This window comes from Paroedura picta, chromosome 5 (genome assembly GCF_049243985.1).
Source record: "Paroedura picta isolate Pp20150507F chromosome 5, Ppicta_v3.0, whole genome shotgun sequence".
Classification (NCBI taxonomy): Eukaryota; Metazoa; Chordata; class Lepidosauria; order Squamata; family Gekkonidae; genus Paroedura; species Paroedura picta.
The window spans coordinates 48,418,921-48,443,554 of NC_135373.1; the positions used below are offsets into that span (position 1 = coordinate 48,418,921).

A 24,634-nucleotide genomic window follows, 5' to 3' on the forward strand; every position below is an offset into this window, starting at 1 on the left:
AAGTTCTTTTGTAGCATCTTGAGTTTGTATTGGAGCTCTCTGCAAAAAGTCCACATTTTGTACTCGTCTCCAGTGCCCAAACTTCTTATTAGGCATGAACAAAATTTTTACATGAAAATACCCCAGTTCATGCCTCCCAATCCAAGGTTCGGGGGGGGGGGGGGCAGCGGCTCTCCCTAACCTTTCACAAACCTTTTCTGGCTGGGGGGAGAAAAATCAATAGCTGAAATGGTTTGCTGCCATTTGGGGCTGATAGTGCACTTCTCTGCTGTGACTACAAGCCATTTCATTGTGCTGTTTTGCTTCCGCTACTTAGAAGCAGGGAGAAGCAAAATGAACCAAACTGATTCGTTTTGGGAGGTTTGGGTGGTCGTTGTCTGAGTTTGGGGGTGGGGGGTTGGTTGAGGAATATTCCAAACCAGAATTTTCCAGTCCGTGTATATCCCTCCTTATCTTCATTTCATTCAAAGCTGCCTCATTTTGAATTGCTATTGTTATAGTTTTCTGCATAGAGAATCCTGGTTCTAAAAGCAGCCATTCACTTATATGAGGCATATTTGTCTTTTCAGTCTCTAATCATCTAATTGGCCAGTGCTGCAAACTCACAGGGGCCAATTAAGTCCCTCTAAACAGCAATATATTGTTAAGTTGATTCCCCCAGCTTCTGTTCATGCTGATAGTATTTATGATTAGTTACCACATTAACTCTGAGCACAAAACAAAATCCTTTGGTGCAGTAAGAGCAGTCTCATATATACCATCAGCTAGAGGAAATGCTTTTTTTTTTAATTGTCCTTTTATTCCCAAGAAGTGAATAACCAGTTTTCTCTCTTCAGACACATCTGTGCTACTAATTGGAAGCAGATATTTATCAAAAATATGAATCCATTAAGTAAAAGCAGTTGGAAGCTCACTGGGACTTTTCAAAAGTGCTGGTGGATTCAAAAGCAAAAAAGCTATTCTACTTTTGTTGCCAATTGTTTTTTAAAAAATATTTTTTCAACAAAGAAATAGACAAAAAAGAAAGATTGGGCAACAATTCTGCAACCATTATACATTGTATAATGCAATATAAGATATATTGATAAGATTAGCCTCTTTCCTTCATCAAATTCTCTACATAGTTCCCCCTATCTCCGTGTCGTCTAAATCTTAATATTTAGCAACGTTTATTGCTATATTCCCATTATGCCAATACATTATTACTACTTATTCCATTAAGGTAGATTGAGGTGGGTAGCTGTGTTGGTCTGAAGTAGCAGAACAAAATTTGAGTTCAAAGGCACCTTTAAGACCAACAAAGTTTTATTCAAGATGTGAGCTTATGTGTGCATGCACACTTCCTCAGACAATGGAACAAGAATCATAGAGTACAGATATAAGGAGAGAGTAAATTAGCAAGCAGCATCATGACAAATATGCAGCTGCTACTGAAGATTGGACAGCTAGAATAACAAAATCAACTGGTTTGGGGTTCAATTGTCATTCACAAAAACAAGGGAATAAAAATGTTAAGATTAGTGATTAACATTTGATTTCTCTGACGTGTGTCAATTGGTTTTATTTATTTGATTTATTAACTACTACTCTCTGTATCCAGGCTTGGGGTGGTGATGTGTGAGGGTGATTTAGCTGCAATATTGGTCATCCTATTGATCACCAGGGTTGATTCAGCTGGTTTGACTGTCTAGGCAAGTGTCCCCTGCCTCCCTCATCACTCCATGTGTGTTCCTTCCCAAGCTGTGTGCTCAGTAGAATAAGCTGACCATCTCAGAGAAGTCAAGGGTACAGGTTTAGCTGCGCTTCTCACTAGAACCTTCAAACAAGCTCAAGGTCCAAAAATATCCATTTACATCTTGACATATCCAACATTTTCTATTATATGTTTTGTTCATTTTTTTCATTTCTGTCAATTTTTTTCATTTTTTCTTTGAAAACAAAACATTTTGTACCTGTTTTCTCCTAATGTCTGATCAGCAGTAAACTTTAATTTGTTTTCTCTTTAACTGTTTCCATTGTTACATAGATATTTCCTCTCTAAAATTTTGCATCCGTTTAATGCTAAGAAATAACTTTTATAGCCATCTTAGTAAATTATCTTTTTGCTTTGTAACAAACTGTTCAAGCTCACTCTTAAAGTTCTGCCTTCCATATTCATTGCTTCCTTTTCTTGAAACTAATAATATATTAACCATTATTAATCTTCCATCTTTAATATCTTGCTAGGACTTTGATTTCCCTTGAGCATTTTGCATGTTACTATAGGTTAGAAAGTCATTTTTGTTTCTCGTCATCTTCTCGTAATAAACCTCTGTTGGAGGCATCACTGGGGAATTTGAAGGGCTCAGTGGGGAGTTTGGAAGGCTCAGTATATGTCAATAAGACAATCAGTGCCCATCTTTGCTTGTATGTCTTCATTCTGGCTCTACAATCATTTGGAGTGATTTCTTTTATATTAGCCTTCGTCTAGATCTGGTGATTCCAGTTTTGCTGTACTTTGTTTAGGGTCTTTAATCCCGGCTGTAATTCAGACCAAGTCAGCTACTTGGTAGTATGACTTTAGATTTGGGAGTACCAGTCCTCTTCACTTTTCCTTAACTTTGAATATTCTGAAGCTTATCCTTGACTTCTTCGGAAATGTTTAGCTTATTGGCAGCATTTGAAATAAGTTTAGCTTTGGAAGTATGTTCACTTTTATTGCTGACATTCTTCCCAACCAGGAGATTTTCTCAATTTTTTGCCCTTCAAAAACCTCTGAAACATTCTTCAAGCTTCAGGCAACCCCAGAAGTGAAGCGGTCATGCAAAATATGGTTGGGAAGCATAGCTTTATATGAGCCCACCCAGGGCTCATCCCACCCCATCCAGGCCCATCACTGAGAATTTTGGGAGAGACAATGGGTCAATATGATCATGGTGATATCATGCAATAAATGTTTAACAAAGATGTTTAAAATATAAAAAAATTAACTAGAGTAGAATATTGCATGTGATCAGTAAAAAAATTTCTTAGGTATTGAGCATTTAATTGTTAATTTTATTAGAACAGTAACCCCCCCCCAACTTTAGTCAACAAGCTTGAGTCTTGTTTTAATTACAGAAATAAATTGATTTATTGCTATTGTGCCTCATAGGGTTGTGCATGGCGGCGTCCAAATTGGAGGAGCCCCAGCCACACTCGCTAGTGCCATGGGTGAAGGGCCAGCTCTAGAGGTCCTACTTGCCAGTTGGGCCATTCCAGTCCTCACTCTGCTTCCTGTCCTCTGGAGAAAGGGGGAAGGTGGGCCAGCAACACTCAGCAGTGCTGTAGGCAGAGCACTGTCTTCAGCAGCTCTGCTTAGCAGCTGGGCCAATCTGGTCCTGCCATCCCCTCCTGCCTGACACCCTGATGGACTGATGATCTGAGCTCAGATGAAAAGCATTCAATAAGGCCACAGTTGTCTTCCAGGGTGCAATGGGACTTCATCTCTAATCTCTAGTCATTTAGTAATGTTAGGTGAGGTTTCTTTAAAAATGAATACATTCTTTGACTTTTATTCTCAGATGCATGGGTCAACATAGAGATAATATGCTCGAGCAAATGAAACTAAAACTTGAAAGCCTGTTTTTAAAGCCAGTGCTTAATATCAAAACCATAGTGAAGGAGATAAGCTTCTACCTACACCAGTGGTTCTCAATCTTATTTTTGCCGCGACCCCAACTTTGGTGGCGGCTGGTGCGGCAGCGTGCGTGCCCAGGCATGTGCAGGCGCACAACAATCCAGGCGTATTGAGGCGGCCATTACCATGGCTCTCCCACCTCCACACGCCGCTGCTGCCGGCCACTGCTGCAGCATGCAACCTGGCAACCCCGGGGAAGAGGGCAAGCGACCCCAAGGTTAAGAACCACTGACACAGTGGCCTTAGAGTGCCAACTAATTAAGAGCTCTTATTGAAGTTAGAGTTTTTTCCAAGTGATGGTAATGCTTGTAACAGGTAGAAACACAGTTATGGTATGGTGCGTTTCTGTGAGGTGGGAATTCACCAGTCGTTGGGTGACTTGGCTGTTGTATGATCTTTGCAGGCAGTGAGTAGAATAATATGGTTCCATGAGTTTTACTCCTCTTTCCCAGTATAGTGGAGAAGGGAGCCATAGGATATAAATTTCAGATACCTAGATACCTGCATCAGGTGACGAGATAAACACGTACCATGAATTTCTACAGTTCTGTTGGACTTTAAGAATATAAAATGCAGTCTTCGCTCCAGATGGAAAGAAAGCCTTGGGTTAACAGTGCATTTTGCAGTGATTATGTCAAGGGGGCAGAGGTGCATTCTTATGAAGACTGGTGGCTAGTAGTACAGTGAAGAGGCTGTGGTATGTAACCAGGTAAATTGGCTATTAACTCTTCTTGTCGAATCTTGTGGCAAGATCTTGCGGAGGTGCTGCAATCACAGGGGAGTAGGATAAATGAGTAGGAGATTGTACCTACCTGTGTTGCATTAGTGCCGACCTGATGTGTTCCAGAGCAAGGGCAGCACCTATTTGCTCTGTACTTGAGCAGTCTAATGCTACGGTGTTAGTGCTCTGGCAACTGGGCCTGGGGAACAGGTTGCTATTCATGTAGTCCTGAGTGTCCCTCTCTATGCTGATGTAGGAAAAGATTTGGATTAGGTCTCATGTCATGCACTCCATAACTCTTTCTCATGTTTAGTTAATGCCAATGAAAGGTTTTTTGGGGGGAGGACGTTCTAGGAATTCTTCCTATTCAAATTTTCTGGAAATTACCCCCGTTCAAGTTTAAAGAACTTTAAATGTTATCAAATGAGGGCATGTACAAGCACTGGGGTTTACAAATCCCCCCCCCACCAACACCACCAAATTCACTACTGTGTGAAACAGGTTAGGGATGAATTGATTTGATCAAGGATGTCTAAAAATCTCAGATGCAAGCCCAGCATAGATGTGCTTTAGATCATTGGGGTCCTCTTTATGTTATGGGAAAAAAGATCACCCTATGATGTATTACAGGTTTTTCTAGTGCAGGAGAAATAAAATAAGAAGGTATTATTTGACTGGATCCAGTGTCTGTCTTTCCTGGAGGATGCAAATGTTAAGTATTTGCCTGTGCACATTAACTTTGTTTTGCTAGTGGTTAGATAACACTTTGTGAATACTGAGTAGTACCTAGCCAATTATTTGCTCTTTTTCATGTTAATAACATGCATTATTTCCCAGCTAAATTGCTACAGCTCTGACCAAGCTGATAGAGCTATAAGGAACTTGTTCTACAGGCTCCACATTGATGGCAATATGTGAAAACAAGGAGAGAACAATACTAGGTAATGTTCATTGCATGGTATTGGTTTGCATTAGAAGTCAGCTAGTGTATGGAGGCAGCAAAGAGATGCAAATGGAGACGAGCGTAGTTCCTTTTTTTTCCAAGGCAGTCTGATTTGTTAATGGATATGCAAAAGGTAGAAGTTGACTAACCATGTGGTGCATTACCTAGATGGATTTGGCACCTGAAGAGGTTGCTCAGATCAGCTGAATGTCTGTAAGAAGAAATGGCTCTCATAAGAAGCCCTTGGAGAATGTGACATGTTCCAAAGCTTCATACAGTGCCATTCCACTAACCTGCTCTTTTTCTTCCCTCTCTGCTGTAGGAACGCCAAGGCCGTGTGAAGTAGAACAACGGTCCCTTCCACAGAGACTGCAGCAGATGTTGCAATTTGGGTGTCTTGCAGACAGGAAGGAAAACTACACCAAGAGAATTAGGACTTGTTTCATTGACTTCAAAAAGACTCTTAAAAACTTTCAGTTTAAATAAAAAAAAAGTATTGGCATTTCACAAGATACATAGGACTTAAAAAAACAAAGAAAAAAACAACAAAAAAAACCCTTCTAGGTAGAGTATAGGTGAAAACTGTCCCCTTTTTGGCTTTGATTGTGATTTCAGAGCAAAAGCTTTGGGTTTTTTGTCTTTTTACTATGTTAATCGGATTTTAAAGTCCGTAAGTGGCATATGCCTTTTTCCCTCTAATTTTTAAACCTGCTGCTTTTCCCTTTCCCATAAGCCTTTTTGAATCCATCTTCCCCTTGATGGTTGTTTTTTTTTGTTTTGTTTTTGGCATTTGCACTTGGAACACCGAGTTGTGACTTTCTTTTGGACATCCACCATAGGACGTGGAATGAATAACTTCCCTTTCCCCACAGACTGGAAGAAGAATTTTATGACGAATTTGAGTTTTTTCCTTATGCCTAGAAGATTTGGATGGGATTTGTCGACAAGTCTGTCTCGGAGGGAATGCTTGATTTTCTCTGACCCTCTGTCACTCAAAAAAGTCAAATGCAAAGAAGTCCTAAGAAATGTTCTGTTCTTGTGCATTATATGGATTACAGATTAAGTCTGGATTGATTTCATTTAAAGGCTAAAAAGAACAGTGGTAAAAAAAACTTGTTTGTTTACAGGAAAATTAATTTTGGAAGAAAAATATTGTAACTGTGTAGTGAATGTTTCTTCAGTTTTCTTGTTAAGCCAATGAGGAATGGGCATTGCCTTTCTTTCACCATTAATCACTTCTCAATAATAAACGTGAGATCCTGTTGAGCATCACTTTTTTTTGCCCCTTAGTTCTTAGTACAATAGGCTACTGCTTTGATGCTTGTATATCGCTTTGAGATGGCATCCTGTTGAGGAAAGAAAGGCAAGTGGAATGAGCTTGTAACAAGGTTCTCCAGCTGCCATGACATCGGCAGGCTTTCTTGAATTCTGCAAGGGACGTTGCCCTGCGCATTACCCTATCAACCAAAGCAGGCCCTTGACAGCAAACACAGCAGGTCCAATCATTTTGTGTTTTCTTCATGTAACAAGCCAAGCATTTGTAATTGCAGCCCTGCTTTTGCATCATGGTGGCAGTCTTATAATATTTCAGTTACTTTTGCAGGCATGTAGGGCAGTCCTTCACATGTTCTTTAATTTCCCTTGGTATCCTATGCAGGTGACATTGTTGGGTGCTCCTGAAGTTCCTTGTCACTCCAGAACATCTGAGCAAAGGTGGCATGGTGTTGAGCGCCAGAAATCTCCAACAGAGCTAGTTTAAGGGATGTGACTTTCTGGAAAATGGGAGAAAGGGCTAGGGGGCTTATTTGGGGTTGGGCAGAATATGAATATGGTGAATTCCATCCCACGCATCTTTAAGTGGTGCACTTACATGCCATTCATGCATTTGTACTCCATTTCCTTTTTACTAAAAGCATGTCCCATGTGGTTCTTTGGCGTATGCTTGTCAGCTGGTCAAAAACTTCCTGATAATACGTGCAGGATATAAAATGGTGGGGAAAAATTGACCGGGTATATAAACAGAATGAAATAAATAGATGATTGATTATTCTGCCCCTAAAACAGGGGTAATGTCAGGATATCCTTCAGTACCACTGTCTGGCTGCATTGAACGTTTCCCCTTTCAGTTGAACCCTAAAGAACACAGAGCAAAAAAAAAAATGACACCTATCACATGAAGTCCTGTACGACATCCATGTGTGTGGTTGTGTTATATGTTTTCCCCTTCAGCTGGCCCCTAAAGAAGGCAGGACAGAAAAGACACTGCTACATCAATTGGGAGGGAGGAAGAGGGTGAGAGAAGAGTTGGTTATTATATGCCACTTTTCTCTATTCGAAGGAGTCTCAAAGTGACTTACAATTGTCTTCCCTTTCCTCTCCCTTGTGAGGTGGGTGAGACTGAGAGAGCCCTGATATGACTGCTTGGTCAGAACAGCTTTATCAGTGCTGCAGCAAGCCCAAGGCCAGCAGGATCAAACCCAGCTTGCCAGATTAGAAGTCTGCACTCATAACCACAACCCCAAGCTGATATTTGTTCAGTGCTTGGACAAATACATAATAGGTGTCCTGTTCCTTAAAATAAAAGGAACTGAAAAGTGCCTTGTCAAGCTTTCCTTTTGATGATCCCACAGTGCTTTATAATTGAGGATATTTCCCAAAGGAGTGCAGGGGAAAACCCAGATCTCTCATCTGGTTCACACTAGATCCTCTCCGTGCTCCTTTCCCCCCACTACTTTTGCATAGTTATTCAGTTTCTCAGCAATCATTTGCTAAGGCTTGGAGAGCAGAAGTGGAACATGGTAAGAGGAGTAGCAATATTCTTGGTCTCAGTTTGGGCTACTGAGAGGATTCATCAGTGAGGTGACCTGAACAGTGGACAGTTGTATACTTAGCCCAACGTTGATGTGGCAAACAAGTTGTTCTGTCTCGTCTTTCAAGTTGCAAGTACTGCTCGTACAATCGTGGCTTCTTCCTTGCATTCATAATTGATGGAAATACTGAAATTCAGATAGAGGTTAGTGGAAATAAAGATGTAATTTTCCTCCTGTCCAATTAATGGACCCCCTGAAACCTACCCATGGGCTCTGGGGTGGTGGGGTTGTTGACCTCAGGTGAAGAACTACTGCTATAGAGGCTAATTAGCAAGACAGGCACAGTTTAGGCAAGATGCCACCAAAAAAGCTATGCTGGACATCATGGGAGACGCACAGACAAGCCATTGTGGGATGGGAGCTGCAGTAAGGAGTGGAATGGGGCAGGAGAGCAGAAAAACTGGCAGGATTTAATTCCAAGTTGTTTCTAAAATACAGTGCTTTTCCTTTTCAGCAGAACTATTTGAGAACACTGGAAAAGAACGATGGCCACGTGTCTCAAATTGTGATAATCATATCTGTGTGTAAATGAGGTGTGTGTATTCGCTGTGGCTCTCTGCTCATTTGCTTCAAAGGTAGATCCTCCTCATGAAGCACCCTGGTCACCCTTGTCTTGAAGCAAAGAAGCTTTGGACTTCATTGGTGGTCCCCTTTCTTTGTTCCTGTCGAGCAGAAGCACCCTCTGCAGAAATGTCCTGTGCAAACTTGACTTGCATTAGAAAACTGGTAATGAACGATCAGTATTGCTTGAAGTACAAATTACATGAAGTCATGTAGGTGTGTATTGTACTATTTTGGGGACCTTGAGTGAGCTTTTTGGGGGAAAGGGCCTCCTTGCTGCAGAATCTTGGTGCTAGATGGGGGAAAACCTTCATTGTGTCCTGAATTTCATGAAACTGGCAACAGCTTGTGTGTAGACAGCATCTGATTCGGCTTTCTAACGTTAGCCAAGTTCTAAACGGGGCCAGCACAGCTGACTGAACTGTTGCATTGCATGTGGCAAAAAAGCTATTTTTGTTTTGGCTTGGCTTTTGTATACAAAAGAAGTCATTTTGTGAAAATATATCCCTTTGATTAGCATGTCTTTGTAGCGTTTTTTTAAAGCCAGGCTCACTACCTCTGATATTAGATAAGAATTCTGCACCTGGAAACACTTGTGTATGCTGGCTTGTGGCTGCTAGTTTGAAACACCTCTAAAAAGAGGATTAGGTAAATTCATGGAGAAATTGGTCCATTGATAGATCTGATGTGTTCAGGAGCAGTATGTCTTTGATCATAGTTGCTAGTGAGTCCCCAGATCATCGAATAGCTCTGAGAAACAGGATGCACTGTTTGGGTTATGACCTCATTGGTGAAGACGCCTGGATTTTGAACTTCAGTAACATTTCCAAGATGAAGAATTTTGATGACTGTGTTGCGAGTTCCTCTGTTGTGCTGCACAATTGCAGAAATGTATGCTATGAAAACTTTTATTTTTATTTTATTTGAACATGTTGAACATATCCATCAACAATATTTACCTTAAAACTAATATTACAATCCTGAATCTAGAACCTTCCCTGGAAATCTCCAATTAATGATCCATAGATCTTACCATATTTTAAAGATAGTGTTTAAATGTGACAGAGTTACATGTGATCAGCCTTCCTCAGTCTTTTTACCATTGAAACCCCCCTGAAACATTCTTCAGGCTTTGAGAAACCCCAGTAATGGTGTGATTGTACAGAATATGGTTGGGAAGCAGAGCTCACCTGGGGGCCCTCCCCTCCCCTCCCCACCCCCTCCAGGTCCAGCAGTGGCCTTGGGGGGAGGGCAGATATATGGTCCTATATGGTCCTATCACCCAATAAATGTTTAACAAATTTAAAACATATATAAAAAGTTGATTAACTCCCACCGGGAAACCCTTCCAGGGCCAGGAAGAAACCCTGGGTGAGAGCTTGACCTAGAGAGAAGACAGTAGCTGTTGGGTTTTAGTTTCCAGGTGGCAATGGAGCTTGAAGAGGAAAGATGGAAAGACAAGGTGGAATTTATACGTAGATGTGGGGTGAGAAGTAGGCTGTGCATCAGTTTTCTTTCGGCATTGTGGTTTTGAAACATTTTATTTAATTGTGATGTATAATTATTTAGGGGATGGTGATATACATATAGTGACCAGGTTACTACTAGGTTCAGGCCAGGGTTTGGATGCTGTGTGAAAATGTGCAGAGAGAGAAGTACAAGATTAACACATCCTTCCCAGTTTCTAATTTGTATTAGGAAAGCCATTACTCTCTGCTTGTTGGGCCTAGTCCTTCTCAGCAGCACGAGCACCCAAAATCATGGCCCGTTGTTGTGCACAGGGCCAGCTATGAATGATGTATGCAGTAAACTTAATACTGCAAGAGCACCAGCCATGCGCAATTGATGCTGCACTTGTATTCCAGCAGACAGGAACTGTTGCTTGGTGGCATGCAAAAGGGGAATTTATTCATGTAAGCCCATGCGAAGCAAATCTGTTTTCACACCAGGCACAGAATTATGCTACTTTAAGAGCAACAAAAACCTGGTTGTGTTTTGGCAAGCCAGCGCTTACTCGACTCTTCTAGCTTGCATACTCCAACGTAGCACAATTTAGACCTTTAAATTGATTTCTGGGGCTGCTGAAAGGGGAGACTCCACAGTAAAGGGGACAGCCTTTACTGAACTGTCTCGGGAAGAATTTGAAGAGTTTGTCAGGGACAAGGAAAGGAAGCCTATGAACAGATCTAGGATAAAGGTTAGATATAGAAATTACTAACATGCACTTTTCCTGAGGCATAAAGACACTGTACTGCAGGTAGATGATGCTTTCTCATCAGCAGAAGACTTTGTGCCAGTGTAAAGTCCATGGGATCTGAGATGAAGCTTAGGAGGGGGAAGAGGGCTAGAATATGTGGGAAAGGAGTTAAGATTTGGTTTTTGCGCAGTACTGCTATTGAGATGCATACTAGTGGGAATAATTCACACAAGGCTTTCTGATAATTCCAGATGAGTAGCTGTGTTTCTTCGTAGTAGCAGAATATGACAGGAGTCCAGGGGCACTAACCATGTTTGTTCCAGTGCCTATTCACCAGACACATGAGTTGTATAATACCCAACAGATGGATTTATATACCCAACAGAAAGGTGGGGGCAGCTCAAAACAAGCTCCAGTGCCATTTTCTCAGAGTGGATGTTGAGTCTCCCAACTATTATGCAAAAAATAGACAAGGATGCAGTGAAATAAGGTATGGTAGGAAGTTGCTGGAGGTATAGTTGAAGACTGACTCAATCTGGATGCTACTTAGAAGTTTCAAATATTCACGATTAACAGACCTGGTGGATTCAAATGAGCAGCTGTGTTGGTCTGAAGTAGCACAATAAAATCAGAGTCCAGGGGCACCTTTAACAAAGATTTATTCAAGGCGTGAGCTTTCGAGTGCAAGCACCCTTCGTCGCCAGAGACTTCATCAGAGTCTGACACTCGAAAGCTCACACCTTGAATAAATCTTTGTTGGTCTTAAAGACCTGGTGGAGTGAAAATGTCTGATTACGATGTTTGGGATCACAGATCTAGCCCATTACTTTGACACTGGGATAATTGTTCTGCGTGGGATAAATGAAAATCCTTTCTTGCCTTAATCCCTGAGGTCTCTTAACTATAGGTTAGGATCACAGATCTAGCACATAGCTGTTTTGCTGCAGTTGCCCATGAGATGAAGTGAAAATCTTTTTTGTGCTTTGGCCCCTGATACCACAGGAATTATCTTGGGGGCTTCTGTATTTACTTCACTGTAGGCCTGTAGTTTCATTTGCAAGAGAACATAGTTGTCCCGTCACCAAAGTTCTGCAGGGTTGGGTTGTCTTCCAGCTATTAGCACACTGAGGTGTTGTGGCTGATGCAAGGTTTGGCTCATTTTTGCTTCCTATCAACCACGCTGTTAGGGTCTGTGTCCTGTCCTCTTATTGTGGCTCACATTGAACTACTGAATTTTTGCAATTTATCACTTGCGCGTTAAAAATCCTCAAATTTACACACATTCAGTGAGTGGATGGCCTAATGAGCCAGATTCTTGATTTACAATTTTAAAAGTACTGAAATTCTAAGGTGGTAAAATTATTGTTTATATTTACAATTGTTGTGGGGGTGAGAGGGAAGCATGCTCTGGTTTGAAGAAGAGCTAATTATGAATTATAGTGGGAAATTATATGGGGCTTAATAAGAACCCCATATTCTAACTTCAGTTCTAGGCCCAACTACTGGTCCTCATAAACCACACCCACAGTTCATCATCGATCTTCTGTGTGCGAGGGACTGTGCATAAGCTGGCCACATGGGAGACTGTGCATGGGCCGGCCTGCCACTGTAAAGGTCTGTACAGCAAAAAAAAAAAAAAATCTCTAGGGGATGTTATGTGCCGGAATCAACAGCTTGTCTCCACCTAGGGACACATACTCCTATGCAGCATGGCCTCATAAGTTCTTTTGCCACTAAAAGAGAAGAACATGTTTTTGGAGTCTGGAGATTAGGAAACAAACAACAGCTTTGTTGGAAGGGCTGCAGATACACGGGTGTCTGAGTAGTCCATGGCTCAGAAGGTCCTTTTCCAGAAGTTTATTTATTTAGATTTATTTAGATTTAGTGCTCCTGATGAGGGGCAAGGATATCCAGACTGACACGCATGATCTTCATTGTGTGTTGGTGAAGGATGGGAGGTTCTGTTTCCACGTATGGATGGAAGTTGGCTCCCTAGGAACTGCATTGGTGGCAAGCTCTGTTTTATATTTTCCTCCTGTTTCCATACCTTAATAGAGAAAGTCAGGAGCAAAGATTTGAGAATGTTCCTGGTAGTGCTCTTTGAGCCTTGACAAATATGGTTTTCCGACCCTCATGGAAATATCCAAGAGTAATTTCCCCCCTCATTCCAAAGTGCAGCTTTGGACAGAGACCTAAAATTCTCTAAAGAGTTTAATGAGGTGTTCCTGTAGTCATGCAAGCCTCACACCAGGAAATCCTACATGTATAAGTGGAAACAGTTTTCACAGTGATGTGATAGAAAGGAGGTGTCACTAGGGAGGGCTCCTTTGCAAGTGATACTCGTTTATTTGTTAGGCCTGAGGGCTAAGGGCTTGTTGTTCTCTTTTCTAAAGGTTCACTTGGCTGCTATTTCATGTTATCAAAGAGGTGTAGAAGGAAAACTGTCTCCCCCACCCCCCATCATTTGGTTAAGAGATTTCTTTAGGGATTAGGAAATCTGTGTCCATCCCAAGATCTTTTGGTACCCCAGTAGTTTCTGTCTGTGGTGTTAGGAGGATTAATGCTCAGACCATTCACACCTCCTTGCTACCTGTTTTTTGGCAGAACTTTATGCAGGTATGCTTGTTAGTGGCTGCTACTTCAGCCAGGGAGGGTTAATAAGCTTGCAGATAGATCCATTGTTAATTTTCCCTCCCTGAATGTCCTTCCCCATAATCTTCGCCTTACTGCCTATGGTAGTTCCTAGGTTTCATTATGCCGTAGCATCGTTGCCCATATTTCCCCCCATCTTGTTGCATGTATTATTTATTGATTTACTTATTTTACCTCAAGAGAGCCCTGGAGTTTTGCAGGGTTAGAGCCCTGTTTTAGTGGCCCTAAGAGAGGTAGGACAGCGTCATCTCAGGCCCTGTCCTGTTTTGATAGGGCCAGATTGCCAGGCCTGCTGAACATTCATGTCCATTCCACGAGGCCCATGGCTGCTGCTACAACTTTCCTGGACAGAGTCCTCTTGACTGAGATCTGCATAGCCACCACTTGGCCATCAGCAGATGTATTAGCACATCAGTGTGCTGTGGATCTGCAGGCAAGACATGACGCCCAAGTGGGCAAGGCAGTTCTTTGTTCACTTTTCAACTCTGCTTGGGGAATAGATGGCTAGAATACCCATGTGGGGCTGCACAGAAGATCGATAATGAAAATTATGCCTACCCGTGACTGTTGTTCATTGAGTATCTCCTGTGCAAGTACACAAACCTTCCCTCCTGCCCCAGTGCATGCTCTGGCTTTGGGAGCGCTAAAGATACTGAGGTTAAAGGGGGCGCTGCTGTGTAGGAGCACGTGCCCCTGGGCAGAGACAAGCTTTTGGTTCTGGCACACAGCACCCCCTAAAGCAGCCTTTTCAATCTTTTGACCATGGAGGAGCGCTGAAATACATTTTCAGGCTTTGAGGACCCCCAGAAGTGTTGTCAGCTGGTCACACCTCCCTGCAACCCCCAGAAGTGACATAACCACCTGCACCCCTCAAGCTCCTTGCACTCCCTCCCCCCACCTTTACTGTTACTATGGTGGCTCTGCCTCGCATAGGCTGGAAAAAAGGACAGGAACTAAGAAGACAGCCTGGATCCCCATACCTCATCCCAGCTGATCACCCCCCCCCCTTTGATTTTTACACTCACGGCCTACTCACTGAGCCCTCCAAGTGGAAGTGGCCAGTTCCGTAGCTTGTGGCCAAGTCCATTAAGGAAGGAGGGGAAAGTCTGTGGGCCCCCTCTGGAGCTCCCATGGACTCCCAGGGTTCCGTGGACCTCTGGTTGGGAATCCCTACCCTAAAGGCTTTTAGCTGCAAAGATGGCAGGCCTGCTTATGCACAGTCCCCCAGGTGTGCCTGCAGAGAAGATACTTGATGAACAACAGCCACAGGTAAATGCAACTTTGTCTTCCTGCACAGCATCATACATGACTGTTAAAAGGTATGCATAGTCATGGCAGCACATTTATTTTACAGAAGCAGCGCTGTTGCTAATATACGTGGCTTACTCTTGCATGGGATAGCTGCTCCGCTTTGAATTTCTCTGGTGGGGCATCTCTTTTCACAAATAAGAGAGAACGATATACAAGGAAGCTCCTTGGAAAATCAGGTGTGTTTGTGTGAGGGGTGTTCCTGGCCACCAGGTACCAAACCCGATCAGGAGCATGCTTTGAAATCTGACGCCCTCTTGTGTTCAGACATCCAAGCCCAGCAACTTCCTGCTTGACTGCACTGAAATGAAAGAATAGGTATTTATTTATTTTGTTTGTACCCCACCAGGAATCCAGAGCAGACTGAAATATTTTACCTCTCTTCCATTTTATCCTCACAGCCCTCTGAGGTAGGCTAGGCTGAGAGCGAGTGGCTAGCCCAAGGTCACCCAGCAAGCTTCCAGGGCACAAGTGAGGATTCAAACCTGGGTCTCCCAGCTACAAATCTCACAATTAACCACCATGACTGCTGGACACCCCCTGTAATTTTTAAGTGCTGTCGAGAACAGTCCTCATGTTAGCCCAAGACCCCAATACTTTGGGACCCTTTTCACAAGCTGCACTGTACACAGGTACAAACTGTGTGTGGTCGACACGATTTTTCTTTATATTGAGTATTAGCAGTCTCAAGTTCCATTCAGTGCATGGTAAGGGAAATGAATTGAAGCCTCTGTAGGGTAGAACGCAATTTTAAAAACATAGTATAAATATTAAAGTTAAAAACCCAAGGCTTATCGCATAGCTTCAATAAAATCTGTGCGTACACACATACCAAAGCCTCCACTGACCAGCATGTTTTGGCATTACTGCCTTTATCAAGGGTTAGGCATCAGATCAAACCAGCATGCATAAAATACAATACATGCAAGAATTGCTATATCCAGTTTCCCTAACCGATTTATGTTATGCTACCCTAACATAACTTTCCCTCTTTTTTCCCTTTCAGGGGTCCATAGTGTCCTGAGTATATGATTGTATATTGTTTTATGTAAAAGAGCTAAGTGGATTACAAAGGCAGTAACACCAAAATGTGTGTGTTCAGTGGAGGCCTTGGTGTGCACTGATTTTATTGAGGTTATGCGATGAGCCTTGGGTTTTTAACTTAAATAAGTATTTTAGTACTGTATTTTTAAAATTGTGTTCTACATGAGATTAAGTCCATTGCCCTTATTTTGACCTTTTTAGGTTCTTGACTTTTGTTTGGGTCAGGACACTTTCTCCTTTCTTTTTTGGACATTCAGTACACGTACAACAGCATGTTTAATTTAATCTCCACATTTATCCTTGGTTTCGTTTGGAAAGTGAACATGCGATGGTTGTTTATTACAAGCTTCTGTGCACATACTTTCAGGTTCACCATAACTTGCAAACTGGGCCACTGTGATGCAAAACGTGAATCGGATCCAGCTGCAAGGGATGTCCAACCCATGCTGTGCTGGCAGACCTCACATAGGGATTTGAAGAAGAAGAAGAGTTGGTTCTTATATGCCACTTTCCCTTACCCGAAGGAGGCTCAAAGTGGCTTACAGTCGCCTTCCCATTCCTCTCCCCACAACAGACACCCTGTGGGGTGGGTGAGGCTGAGAGAGCCCTGATATCACTGCCCGGTCAGAACAGCTTTATCAGTGCCATGGCGAGCCTAAGGTCACCCAGCTGGTTGCATGTGGGGGAGCGCAGAATCGAACCTGGCATGCCAGATTAGAAGTCCACACTCCAAACTGGCTCTCCTGGGCAACAGAATGCATGCTCCTGGTTGACATGAGAACGGCCACATGGGATGCACGCAGCAAAAGGTTCTGGTGCAATCCTCCCTTTACTTTGTTCCGTTTCCATTGCTTTAAGTGACTCTGGTGCCACAGTGTTGGTTGTGTGCAGCTTGGTTCACTTGTGATGGATCTATGTCTCCTTTGTGCTGTGCCCTCCTTCGATGAATGGCTACCTGGAGGAACACTTCACACATTGGCACGCTGCTGGTCAGTGGGACTGCTGCCTGCCTTGGCCAGAGCTTTGCTTGAAGGAGGGAATTCTGCAAGAATCAGCTGCACAATGCATAGGAACCATTGCATGTGTTGACACATTGAGCTGCCAGGGACAGAACAGAAATGTGAGCTGGCAAGCCACCACTGCTCTTTCCAACTCTGCCTCCTGCTTTGCAACCTGTACAATCCAACGGTGTTTCTTGGCATACTCACTGGCAAACTCCCTCTTTCCTTTCTTTAAAGCATTTGGTTCCTTCACATCTGCCTCCAAACCAAGAGAGACCTTATTGCTCCAAGACTGGGCCCTTTGGCCTTGATAGCTTGCTGCTGAATGGGCAGTCATTAATGCAGCCATTCAAGATTTAATCCAGGATGGTCTGGCTGATCTGGCATGTGTCATGGAGACCTGGCAGGAGGTGATTGGGAGTGCAAATCTGTCTCAGCTGAACCTTCTGGGTGTCTGCAGGACAACAGGCTTGGCCAGGGGGACAGGGAAGTGAAGTCATGGTAGTCTCTGAGATGCTCCCTTCAACAATCTGCCAGTTTTGGGTGTGTTCTCACGAAGGTGGGGGGGGGGGGCCAGGACAGCCTCCACCCCACTGCCCAGCCATCTCTCTTCCTGAACTGCCTGAGCACACTAGCAGAGGCTCTTTGATCCTGGGTGACTTTTAACATCTGTGCCAAGGTCAAGCTGTCAGGATCGGCTCATGATTTCATGGCTTCCATGGCCACCATGTAATTACTGCTCCCACCCATTTAGCAGGGCAGGCCAGTGGGTAGCTGTATTGGGTCTGAAGTAGCAGAACAACGCTTGAGTCCGGTGGTATCTTTAAGATTGATGACGTTTTATTCAAGGTACAAGCTTTTGTGTGCAAGCACATTTCAAATACTGGTGTGCATACACACATAAGCTTATACCTTGAATAAAACTCTGTTGGTCTTAAAGGTGCCCCTGGACTCAAACTCAAGCAGCTTTTTCTCCAGCCTTTTGACTGGAGGAACCCTTGAAATATTTTTCAGGCTTTGAGGAACCCTGTAAGGGGTAATGTGCCTCTGCAGAGAAGTGGATGTAGAAGTAAAATGCGGGGGGCCTGCCAATCAATCGGTCATCTACCATTTCCCTTGTGGAGGAAGAGACTAGGCCTGTGGAGCAACAGAGGAAGTGGGCTCCAGGGATGTCTAGTGATGTCAGCGGCCATCCAAACCTCTGGGAAAGGCTGCATAACCCCCGGGGAGCTTTTGCATAACCCCAGGATTCCCCAGAACCCTGGTTCAGAATCCCTGATGCAGTGTGACAAACACTGGGCCTGGACTATTATACGGAGGGGGAGGGAGATCTGTAGGGCAGAGAGTTAAAACTTATTCCTTTGTCAAGCATAGATGATTAGTAGATAGACTTTAGGCTTCCTGTTTCTTCCACAGGGGTGGTGGACCCATGAAGATGGCCTGCCCAGGCACCTGACAAGCCCTAATGGTTTCCTTTGGGCACTTAGGGATTTTCCCGCCCCAGCGGCTGACAATTATGTTAATGTCCATCAGCTTTTCCGGAACAAGGAAATGGTCCTGGCTGTTGACTCAGCAGCCTCTAAGCACCTTCTCTCTCTGGACAGAGCCAAGCAGTCTCCTTGGTTCACTGGGAAATCGATAGGGATGAAAAGGGAGGGATGACTGCTCAAGCTCCACTGAAAAGTGAGGCATAAAAAGCCCATCGCTTCTTCTTCCACTAACTGGCGGGGCTCCCCAGGGCCCGCTCTAATCCTGCATGCTGTTTTAATATCTGCGTGAAGCCACTGGGAGAGGTTCCCAGGAGGCATGGGCTATGATGTCACCAAGATGCAAATGATGCTCAGTGATACCTTCCTTTCCTGCCTAATTCCAAGGAAGCTATTGGCATTCTGAACCAGTGCTTGGAGTCAGCAACGAGCTGGATGAGGGTGAACTGGCCAGAACTTGATCCTGGCAAGGGGGAGGTTCTCCCTGTGAGTAGAAAGGTACACCTGAAACCTGAGAGCTCCCCTGTTTTCAGTGGCTTTAGACTTCCCTTGAAAAGCGAAGCTTGAGTGTGGGACTACTACTCAACACAGCAGCCACCTTAGAAAACCAGGTGACTGTGTTGTTTTGGAGAGCTTTTGTCCAGGTTTGGCTTGTACATCCTGTCATTTCCCTAGATGCAACCCCTTCCCAATGAAAAGGATCTGGACTCCAAGCTTTTTTTTTTTCCTAGCAGGTGTACTGGAAAATTAAAAAAAAAACAGCTGCTGGGCAAGCCCTCCCCCTTCACTTCTTTATTTCTTGGCTTTCTTTGGGTGAAGCACTTGGAAAGATGCTGTAGAGGTGATCCAGCTGGCCTGGATCAGTGCCTGTCTGTTGCTTATTTTACGGCATGACTGGGACTCCTGGCTTCCTTGTAGAGCTCACTGATCTGCCTCGAATGCCCACGGTCCCCAGTGCAATCTCAGCACTCTTCAGTCCAGGGCAGAGGCATCACACCAACAATGGTCGACTCAGGGAGTTGGTGGTGGGAAGATCTCCACCTGAGACTCTGCAGAGACCCTGCCAACCACAATGGGGAATGACTGTCCATGATAGGCCAACTACCTGGCCTGGTATTAAGGCAGCTCCGTGATCTTCAGGGAGGGAAGTCCTCCCAGCTGGTTAGGTCATGCCTCTGCTTGCTCAGGTAGGGCGATGCAAATCCTGTGTGGCTGGAGGGACTGAAGGCTGAACCCTCCAGTCTGCATAGCCTTCCTACTGCTCAGGTAGGTGGCGAGAGCACTGCTCCAAGCCAAATTCTTTAGAGCACATAAACATAAAGGATAAAGAATACAAAACAGCAGAGTTATTTTCAGGCCTCAAGGACAAACGTGAATTAAATAGGGGAGCTCAGCAATAAAGAACAAACAAGTAGAAGGACACAGAGCAAGGCTCAGTTGGAGGAGCCGCCACAGCGGCAGCAAAGAAGGAAGTGAAAAATGACAGAGCCCCCCTCGAAGCTTTGGCAGGTGGTTCGGCTGCTGCAGAGAGCCTCATGGAGATAGACTGAGAAAGCCCCCCCCTCCCGCCAAGCTTCAGGGGGCAGCTGTGCAGAGCCTTGTGGAGCCAGAGAGACTGAGAAGGCCCCTCCCCTGGAAGCTTTGGGAGGCAGCCCAGTGGCCATGAAGTGTCATGGAGGCAAAAAGGCCAACTGCATGACGTGGGTGACCTGAAGCTTCGGGCTGCTCTTCCCTCTCAATGGAACACGAGGAAGGAGCTGATTGAAGACCCGGCACCACCTCAGAATGAGGAGGAGCCACACTGGGCTGGCGTGCGAACAGGGCCTGCGGGTGCACCCCCAACTGAGTCCCCCTGTGCCCCAAGGCCCATGGAGAGAAGAAGGGGCTGGCTGTCCCTGAGAGCAGACAGGCAGTCCCTTCCCAGAACTCCAACAGAGCGCCTATTACGTCCTCTAATAAGCACATAAAAGTTTCCTCAGGGTTTAAGCAACAGACTTGTAATTCTGAAGCAAACCAGCAGAGGGACCCCGTCTATTACTTAAAGGCTATGCATCTTAAAAACATTTTATTATTATTATTTTCCTCTAGGGGAATGCACTTTCTGCAGCATTTCATGAAATATCTTGGAGAAGGGGAGAGTGCAGGTCTTCCTTTTTAAAAAGCATTAGCTATTAGGAGAGGGAATGGCAGGTGCCTCACAAAATGGGCTCTTCCTCCACCAAAGGATGCTGAATGGTCCTGTCTGGAAAAGGCCACATAGAGACTACCGATTATAAGGGGTGCTGTTGACATGTATGTGTGTCAGGGCAGGAAGAGGTTTCTTCATGCATTCTTGGGCCTTGCTTGTCTGCAGTTGTACAAATGGATTACCTTGGGAACTCCTTCCTTCCTTTGATTTCTGAGCTGCCTCTCTCTATAAAGATCTCAGGGTGGCTTACAACAAATAAGGATAAATCTCAGACAATAAAAACATTAAAATCCTAAAAGGTAATTATATAAAAGCTATTGTTTTTTTGTTTAATGTAAGATTTCTTTTTGTATCAATCATACTGGCCTTTGGCGTTTGCAATGCGCTGTGAGATCGTGTTGACAGATCAAATGGGCAAGAGACACTTTTTAAACTAAGCTGTTTTGCAGCTCACACGGTGTAGCAGAGTCCTAGTGCAGGATGAGGAATCTGGGGTTCAAATCCTCATTTGCTTTAATCACTTTCTCTCTAGTTTGTCTGTCAGGGTGGTTGTGATAGAGGGGGGAATGGGATATGCGACCTTGAGTTCCTTTGTGAAAAGAAAGGAGAAACTGCTGTTTAATTAAAATACAGTTTCTGCTTCTCCTGTATTAGAGCCCCCCAGGTTCCTATCTCCGCTTAAATGTCCCCATATTTCTTGCTTGTCAGATAAAGATGGGGGTTCCAAGTGGCGCATCTAAAGAGAAATATCTGGAAATATTTGAGCCTTACTTCTTTGCCGAAGAGGGGGAGAGCTGAAGGGGTTAATGAGAAGCAGCTCACACTAAGTCTGAAAGCCGATTGGGGGACAGGGAGTAATTCATGCGGCTGGTGTGTTCCCTGAGGCCGCAATCTGTTTGTGCCTCTTAGTTCAATGTGATGCATTTATTTATATACTGCTGGCCTCTTGACCCTGAGAAGTAGCAACCTTCCCCTACAGCAGGCTTTCTCAACCAGGGTTTCGTGAAGCCCTGGAGTTTCTTGACAGCCCTGGAAGGGCGGGGTTAATTAATTGTTTATAATAAACATTTATTAAAGATTTATTGGGTGATATGACCAAATATGGTGATATTGCCCACCCCAATGGCCAATGCTGGGCCAGGAGGGGGTGGGAAGGGGAGGGGCCCCGTGTGGGCAGGTACACAGCTAAGCTCCCCAACCATATACTCCATGATGGTGCCACTTCTGGGGTTTCTCAAAGCCTGAAGAATGTTTCCCCGGTTTCTCAATGGCAAAAAAGTTGAGAAAGGCTGCCCAGGATGGATGGACAGATGGATGGCTGGCAGGCTGGATAGATATCTTTTATTATATTGGTCAAAGGTCTTCGCAATGGGACAATAAAAATATAAACCAAATAAGAGATAATATTCCATGAACAATTTAAAATACAATAACCAGAAACCATTGTGGCTCTGGTTTTCTTGGTTGTGAGTGCACAAAGAACCACTCTATTAGAAACGTATGGGCTGAAATCAGACCCCAAAAATACATCCAGGATTAACCTTAAAATAAACTCACTCCTTGGTTCACCATAGAGTGGGCATGTGAGGACATAATGGATAAGGTCCAGGTTCCCACAAATACAGAGGCACTGGGATCTTCGACCACATGAGAATCAATGCCCCCTGGCTGGGGGGGGGGGCAGCACTACCCCATCCGACTGCCATGCTGCCCTGTGACTGCCCAAGCCTCCCTGGGCAGTGCAGTGGTAGCCTGGCATCCTCCTTCAATGTCCTGTGCTGCCCCAGCTGGCTGCCTGCTGAGACGCCCCACAGCTGGCCCAGCCACTTCTGCTGTGCTCCCTGGAGCAGGGCTACGGACGTCAGGTCTGTACCCATTTCCATCTCACGGGCCATGCCAGAGACATGACCCATATCAACAGCTCCTAAGTCTGCACTGCCGTATTGTATGGTGCAAGAGAATATACTAACGTTATTCTTGTTATCCTTATTCCCACCCAGCTTTTGAAGGAGCCAAGTTGCAGTTTTTGGAAGGGGGGCTAACAATGTGAGGCTTGGGTGTGCTCCATTTCTGAGGCCGAGCTGCTCAGGGGAAATCCTGCCTCAAGCCACAGGCCATGGATAAATTGCATCCCAAATATGTCCTCTTGGGGCTAACATTTCTAACATGATAGGAGAGGCCGTAGCTCAGTGGGAGACCATCCAGTTCGTAGGCAGAATGCCCCTGAATCTTCCATCACAAAGGATAAGGCGAGAGGTGACCCTTAAATCCTGGAGACCCTCTCTCAATCAGAGCGGGCTTACGTTTTAGCACAGGTCAAGTCAGCACGTGTGCTCTGGGAGTCTCATGCTTAGGCCTTAGGAAGCATGGGTGGAGGTGGGGTGGATGTATCATGTTAGGCCTTTGGCAGATAAGAGCAGTTGTTTCCAAGGTTTCTGGCAGGGAAAAGCCCATCTGAACTCTGCTTACCTGAGATCTTTTAAATGAACGTAGAGAGCTGTCTTCTGCTTGAGTTAGCCCATTTGTCTGCATTGTCTGTTCTGCCTGGGAGAGGTGTGCACGCACACACACACACACACACAGTCTCTTTTTAGGCACCTGCTAGGACCTTTGAGTAGGAGATGCTGGGGATTGAACGTGGAGCCTTTTGCATGCAAAGCAGATTTTAGGAACCTTGGTCAATTCTGCAGTTCCCACATGGGTAGCTTTCATTTCTGCCTATTTCTATCTCCAGCAACCCCCCCCCCCCCCCCCCGTGCACATACCTCGGATCCTCACTGCGGCTCTGTCCTCCCCTGGTCCCAAGATTGGAACTCGCTGCTGCTCTGAGCTCTGCCTCCTCCTTCCTCAGCTGCGTTGCTTCTTGCACTAGGCAAGGCAGCAAATGCCGTGTTCTGCTCCCGGGGCTTGATGTGACAAATCTTATTGAGGGGGGGGGGACGGGGGGGGGGGTAGTACCAGCAAGGAGGCTCTGGGTGTGAGCGGCGCAAATTAATACAGTTGCCCACAATTGGCTTGCCAACTGCTCGGTGGCAACTGCCAACGCAGGGCTCCTTGACAAGCGCTACGTTTCCTCTGCCGCACGGCAGTTGCACAGAACGTTCTTTGTGCCGAGGCAGATGCCTCCTGCGTGCAATCTGGCCGTGTTTACAAGGCAGGGGGACCGATGGCGTGAGTGGCAGTGTGGCGTTCGGGCCGGGAGGCTCTGATGTGTTCCAAATCTGGAGAGCTTTTAAAAAGAATCAGCCAAGGCTAAATAGTGACCTACTTGCAAATAAAGGCCTGCAGGTTTGTCTAGCTGTTTCAAGCAGAGAGGAACCTTCCTCAGCTTCCTCAGCTCAGAGGTGGCCACGAGGGGCAGATTTCCTTTCCACCCATTTCTTCCTCCAGCATCTTTACTTCTGTCTTGGGTCCCCTCCCTGGCTCTGCTCTCCCCTGATCTCCGGGTTCCAAGTGGTGGGGCTCTGCAGATGAAGGGCGAGAGCCAAGGCAGGCAAGGCTGCACCTCAGGGTGCCAGCAGGGTGTCGTGGTTAGCATGCCAAACTAGGATTGGAAAGCCACAGGCTCGATTCTCTGCCCTGTTGTGCAAACTTGGCTGGGCAGCCTTGGGCCACTCACTCTCTTCCAGCCTCACCATCCTTGCAGACTCACCTTCCTTGCAGAGTGGTGGTGGTGGTGAGGATAAATGGGGGAGGGGAGACTGATGCTTTGGAGTATATTTAAATAAAGACGTTTCAGCTCTGCCAGAACACAGAGAGATGGATTGTTTTGCAGAATTGAATGTGTTGTGGGTGTGCAGGAGAAGATCTGTGTGGGCCCTCTCTTCTGTGCTGCAGGATGCATCCTGTTCCTTCAGCTGGTCGTGCTCTTTCATTTATCCTTGGCTGTAGCCAATAGATCTGCTTCCTGATTCGGCCTCAGATGCAGCGCTTCAAAGTCCCTGTTGCAGAAAGCAGGAAAAGGTATTGCAACACAGCCCTGCAGTGTACTTAGCCCAAGTCGG

General features: G+C 45.0%; 1 protein-coding gene and 1 long non-coding RNA gene across 2 annotated transcripts in view; one reads left to right on the forward strand and one right to left on the reverse strand.

Moving 5' to 3' along the window:
• Positions 1-6,594, forward strand: part of YTHDF2 (YTH N6-methyladenosine RNA binding protein F2) — a 35,148-nt gene extending 28,554 nt beyond the window's left edge. Inside the window, exon 5 of the mRNA XM_077337786.1 lies at positions 5,645-6,594. Coding sequence (XP_077193901.1) covers positions 5,645-5,668 — 24 coding nt within the window. The 3' untranslated portion in view covers positions 5,669-6,594. The remainder of the gene's footprint in view (positions 1-5,644) is intronic.
• Positions 6,595-14,926: 8,332 nt separating this feature from the next.
• Positions 14,927-23,527, reverse strand: LOC143837695 (uncharacterized). Its single transcript, XR_013231058.1, has 2 exons — positions 23,396-23,527; positions 14,927-15,211 (listed from the first exon to the last, which is right to left on the reverse strand). It is a non-coding gene; the product is annotated as an uncharacterized LOC143837695 (long non-coding RNA).
• Positions 23,528-24,634: the final 1,107 nt, after the last annotated feature.